This window comes from Salmo salar, chromosome ssa17 (genome assembly GCF_905237065.1).
Source record: "Salmo salar chromosome ssa17, Ssal_v3.1, whole genome shotgun sequence".
NCBI lineage: Eukaryota > Metazoa > Chordata > Actinopteri > Salmoniformes > Salmonidae > Salmo > Salmo salar.
The window spans coordinates 15,054,116-15,060,115 of record NC_059458.1 but is presented as its reverse complement, the minus strand read 5'-3'; the positions used below and the strand labels follow the sequence as shown (position 1 = coordinate 15,060,115).

The 6,000-nt window shown below is 39.7% G+C and overlaps 1 protein-coding gene across 2 annotated transcripts in view; it reads right to left on the bottom strand.

The window, feature by feature from the left end:
• Positions 1 to 242: 242 nt before the first annotated feature.
• The window catches only part of LOC106575263 (inactive dipeptidyl peptidase 10), a 52,460-nt gene continuing 46,702 nt past the window's right edge, over positions 243 to 6,000 (bottom strand). For both annotated transcript variants that reach the window (XM_045698875.1, XM_014151676.2), the window contains exons 20-26: positions 5,555 to 5,749; positions 5,059 to 5,113; positions 4,875 to 4,971; positions 4,530 to 4,588; positions 1,429 to 1,525; positions 1,230 to 1,303; positions 243 to 842 (exon numbers count right to left, since the gene is read on the bottom strand). In XM_045698875.1, coding sequence (XP_045554831.1) covers positions 702 to 842; positions 1,230 to 1,303; positions 1,429 to 1,525; positions 4,530 to 4,588; positions 4,875 to 4,971; positions 5,059 to 5,113; positions 5,555 to 5,749 — 718 coding nt within the window. In that variant the 3' untranslated portion in view covers positions 243 to 701. The remainder of the gene's footprint in view (positions 843 to 1,229; positions 1,304 to 1,428; positions 1,526 to 4,529; positions 4,589 to 4,874; positions 4,972 to 5,058; positions 5,114 to 5,554; positions 5,750 to 6,000) is intronic.

Below are 6,000 nucleotides of genomic sequence, written 5' to 3'. Positions count from 1 at the left end.
GTTTATACTTGCGTACTATTGTTTGTACAGATGAACGTGGTACCTTCAGGCATTTGGAAATTGCTCCCAAGGATGAACTAGACTTGTGGAGATCTTGGCTGATTTCTTTAGATTTTCCTATGATGTCAAGCAAAGAGGCACTGAGTTTGAAGGTAGGCTATGAAATACATCCACAGGTACACCTCCAATTGACTCAATTAGCTTATCAGAAGCTTCTAAAGCCATGACATCATTTTCTGGAATTTTATAAGCTGTTTAAAGGTGCAGTCAACTTAGTGTATGTAAACTTCTGACCCACTAGATTTGTGATACAGTGAATTATAAGTGAAATAATCTGTTTGTAAACAATTGTTGGAAAAATTACTTGTGTCATGCACAAAGTAGATGTCCTAACCGACTTGCCAAAACTAACGTTTGTTAACAAGACATTTGTGTAGTGGTTGAAAAACGAGTTTTAATGACTCCAACATAAGTGTATGTAAACTTCCAACTTCAACTGTATGTCTTGCCTACATTGGACACCTAATCAACAGCAAACATCCCTCGCAAGGGCAGAGCAGTCATTGTGCTGCTTCAACATAGTGATCCTAGATCCACACACGGCCCATCTGCACGTTCTCCTGTCAGTCACCATCTAAACCTAACCCTGTCAGTCATCATCTAACCCTAAACCTGTCAGTCACCATCTAACCCCAACCCTGTCAGTCATCATCCTCTTTGCCTATCTCCTCAGGTAGCGGTGTGCTGAAGTCCTGAAAACATGTTCTGAAGTAGCCAACCAGGGACTCAGACTGGTGCTTCTGGCTCTGCAGGGACAGGAAGTGGCCCTCGTCTGGGTAGAGCTATCTCAAACAAAGGTGAAAGGTCAAACACAACGTCAGTCAGGATAGTACTGGTACTGTCCAGCATTGGGACTGTGGATACTCCTCTATCAGTTAGAAGGAACAAGAAAGTAACTCAATGATTTTCCTGAGAGGTGTGTGTGTGTGTGTGTGTGTGTGTGTGTGTGTGTGTGTGTGTGTGTGTGTGTGTGTGTGTGTGTGTGTGTGTGTGTGTGTGTGTGTGTGTGTGTGTGTGTGTGCGCGCGTGTGTGCGTGCGCATGTGTGTACGTGCAAGTGTGGTGGGTGAGAGCAAATATATCAGCTAGCAATCAAAATCACTTCAATAATCACATTATGTAATCACTCATTCAACATTTTCATTCAAATTTGTTGATCACGGCTCGTACCTGCATTGTGTAGTTCGCTCCAATTTTGATCAAGTGCTTAATCAACTCTGCTGAATGTTGGAAATGAACATTTGCTGAGAAAAGAACAAAAAAGCACCAATTGGTTTTGCAAATTGACTTTGAATACAACACCAATCACTGATTTTGACGGATTTAGGATTGTCTATTTCCCATTTCTGTTGGACAAAAGGGTAATTACCGTCAGCGGTTCCATGAATCAACAGAAAATCCGGTCCTTGCGGTCCTTTCATCATGTTTCCTTGCAACCCTTTCATATTTGGAAGCACTCTAGAAACCTGAAAGAATAGATATGGGAGACAGTGTAACCTCAGGTTTTCATTTTTTTTTACCTTTATTTTGACAGTGAGTCATGCTGAGACCAAGGTCTTTCTCACAGATGAGCCCTGTATACACATCAATATACACTACCGGTCAAACGTTTTAGACCACATACTCATTAACAGGTTTTTCTTTAGTTTTACAATTTTCTACATTGTACAATAATAGTGAAGACATCAAAACTATGAAATAACACATATGGAATCATGGAGTAACCAAAAAATTGTTAAACAAATCAAAATATATGTTATATTTGAGATTCTTCAAATAGCCACCCTTCGCCTTGATGACAGCTTTGCACACTCTTGGCATTCTCTCAACCAGCTTCATGAGGTAGTCACCTGGAGTGTTGTGTTGGGACAAGGTAGGGTTGGTATACAGAAGATAGCCCTATTTGGTAAAAGACCAAGTCCATATTATGGCAAAAAAAAGCTCAAATAAGCAAAGAGAAATGACAGTCCATCATTAAGACATGAAGGTCAGTCAATACGAAACATTTCAAGAACTTTGAAAGTGTATTCAAGTGCAGTCGCAAAAACCATCAAGCTCTATGATGAAACTGGATCTCATGAGGACTGCCACAGGAATGGAAGACCCAGAGTTACCTCTGCTGCAGAGGATGAGTTCATTAGAGTTACCAGCCTCAGAAATTGCAGCCCAAATAAATGCTTCACGGAGATCAAGTAACAGACACATGTCAACATCAAATGTTCGGTATGGGGGTGCTTTGCTGGTGACACTGTCTGTGATTTATTTGGAATTTCATGGCACACTTAACCAGCATGGCTACCACAGCATTCTGCAGTGATATGCCATCCCATCTGGTTTGTGCTTAGTGGGACTATCACTTGTTTTTGAACAGGACAATAACACAACACACTTCCAAGCTGTGTAAGGGCTATTTGACCAAGAAGGAGAGTGATGGAGTCTTGCATCAGATGACCTGTCCTCCACAATCCCCCGACCTCAACCAAATTGAGATGGTTTGGGATGGGTTGGACCGCAGAGTTAAGGAAAAGCAGCCAACAAGTGCTCAGCATATGTGGGAACTCCTTCAAGACTGTTGGAAAAGCATTCCAGGTGAAGCTGGTTGAGAGAATGCCAAGAGTGTGTAAAGCTGTCATCAAGGCAAAGAGTGGCTATTTGAAGAATCTCAAATATAAAATATATTTTGATTTGTTTAACACTTTTTTGGTTACTACATGATTCTATATGTGTTATTTCATAGTTTTGATGTCTTCACTATTATTCTACAACGTAGAAAATAGTAAAAATAAAGAAAACCCTTGAATGAGTAGGTGCTCTAAAACGTTTGACCAATAGTGTACACTATACACATCAATATACACATCAATATTCACATCAACATACACTATACACATCAGTATATACTATACATATCAATATATATATCAATATACACCAATTTTCACGTCAATACACGAAAAGCAAAACAAAACCTCAGGTTTGAACAGAAAACAATATCTGAGGGAAAACCAACCACAGCACTGAATAAATAGTTGGGAAAAGATCACGTTAAACAACTAGCCTTGTTAAATCAGACTGCTCACTTTTTCCTTCACTTCACAAACAATGCTGAGCACAATGTTCAGTCTGGTTGAGCCAGGCTACAATACAGGACTGGATCAAACCTGTCTAACACCCCAGGGGATCCAGTGTGTTGCTTCATTATAGGTTTTGGCCTTTCTAGGGAGTTTTTCCTAGCCACCGTGCTTCTACACCTGCATTGCTTGCTGTTTGGGGTTTTAGGCTGGGTTTCTGTACAGCACTTTGAGATATCAGCTGATGTAAGAAGGGCTTTATAAATACATTTGATTTGATTCATTAGAACTCTTCTTCGGGATCGGTGTCCCTTCCACAGGACGGTTGAGCTAACATAGGCTAATGCGATTAGCATGAGGTTGTAAATAACAAGAAAATTTCCCAGGACATAGACATATTTGATATTGGCAGAAAGCTTAAATTCTTGTTAATCTAACTTCACTGTCCAAATTACAGTAGCTATTACAGTGAAATAATGCCATGCTATTGTTTGAGGAGAGTGCACAATTTTGAACATGAAAAGTTATTAATTTACAAATTAGGCGCATTTGGGCAGTTTTGATACAAGATATTGAACCGAAATGCAATGGTTCATTGGATCAGTCTAACACTTTGCACATACACTGATGCCATATAGTGGCCAAAATCTAAATTGCACCTGGGCTGGAATAATACATTATGGCCTTTCTCTTGCATTTCAAAGATGATGGTACAAAAAAAATACAAAAGAACTGTTGTTTTTTTATTTGTATTATCTTTTACCAGATCTATTGTGTTATTTTCTACTACATTCCTTTCACATTTCCATAAACTTCAAAGTGTTTCCTTTCAAATGGTACCAAGAATATGCATATCCTTGCTTCAGGGCCTGAGCTACAGGCAGTTAGATTTGCGTATGTCATTTTAGACAACATTTTAAAAAAGGGGGCTAATCCTTAACAGAACGTACATTTTTCCATCTACCTCTAAGGACTGTATGAGTGATGCCCTGCTGTTTATTTATGATCAATTTGACCTACTTCTCTGGACTAGCATAATTTACATTTTAAATGGCTGGAACTGTGTGGCCCACATATCAACAACCCACTTCCAGGGGAACATTTTCACTGATAACAGTAATCTCACACAGGAAGTTGTACAGCTTCACTAGTTATTATTCTGACTGATGAACAATACCTGGCCCATGAACATACTCACGCACATAAATTTGCGCACGTACACACACATAAATACGAACACCCAACACACACACACACACACACACACACACACACGCACACACACACACGCTTCAGTGTGACAGTTCCCGCTGTTCTCCAATCTGCTGTGATAAACTGTAGAACAACAAATAGAAAACCATTAATCACAACAACAGATGGACTGTGATAAACAACTTACTTGATATCTGTTGTCGTTCTTTGACGTCAGGCCAAAGTATCGCTCTGAAAATGCTGAAGCTTCATGTAGAGAAAGTACGCAACATTTCAAAAAAGTATTCAGTTCTTTCATCTCCAATTTCATTGATAATCAAATGTGTACAATATTTAATGTAATTTGTTGTGAGAAATGTACACACACAAAACACACAGAACCGGTTTCCCAATCCTAGATCGAGCCTAAACCTGGACTGAAAAGCTATTTCAATGGAGATGGTCCATTCAGCTTGCTTTTCAATTCAGGAGTAGGTTAAATCTCTGTCAAGGAAACTGACCTAAAGGGTAAGATCATGGAGACATTACCCACCGTAAAGTTTCCAGTCAATCACTGGGGAATTAGCAGCTGCACACTTAATCAGTGCAGTGGACCTCAGAAGCATCAAGGTGAGGTAAGCACCGTATCCCTGGAAAGAAAAGGACACCTTCACTTGTTGAACACACCCGTGAGTGTGAAGCATGGTGATCAACTGAAAAACAGCAGTTAAACTTGCCTTTCCGTAGATTCCGATACGCGCGCGGTCAATGTATGGGAGTGTCATCAAGTATCTGTAATGAGTAAATAAAAACAACCCAAAACAGAATGACTAATTATTTTTACAGACATTTCATGAGGGCTTTAACACAGATGACTGACAGGGAAGTTAAAGAGTGCACAACCATGCCATACATTTTCAATGGATTTCAATGGAAAGGGGAAAATATTGTATCGTATCATATCACATCCTGTCTTATCTTATGGTATTGTCTTATATCATATTGTATGGCATCGCACCGCACTGTATACCGCATTACATCTTATATACTGCATATCGTATCATCTAACAGTGTATATCGCATCGTATTGTATCCTATATTACATATATACATATTCTATCCATATACTGTCCATAATGTCTATACATCCCATCATATGTAAATAAACAAATATATATAGATATGATATAATATTATATATATATCATCACATGCTGGTCGGAGGTTACATACTCCAGTGCAGCTATCTGGTCCTGAACATCCACAGTACCCAGGCGCTGATGGACCTGCTGCAGGACTCTCAGGCCCCGGAAGCCTGTCCCCCTGCCGTCCAGCCTGGCCACGATCACCTCATCACAACTTACCAGCACCGAGTCCCAACCCAGCTCATACTCATCACTCACTGACTGACTGCCAGGCCCACCATCACTAAGAGAGGGGCGGAAGGGGGAGGAAGAGTGAGAAAGAGGGTAACATTCAAGCTTCTCAAACAAGTTAACTAATTTAAAGTTCCATATTATGTGAAAACATCTTCCCTTAATTAAAGAAAGCATAATCTCACATCATGGACTTGGAGTTAGAAAATCATTGTGTTTGTTCTCAAGGTAACGTATTCAGTTCTAAATGTATTTCTGAATGAAAATGTACTTAAGACTGTGTTACTATATTAGAACGCTAGG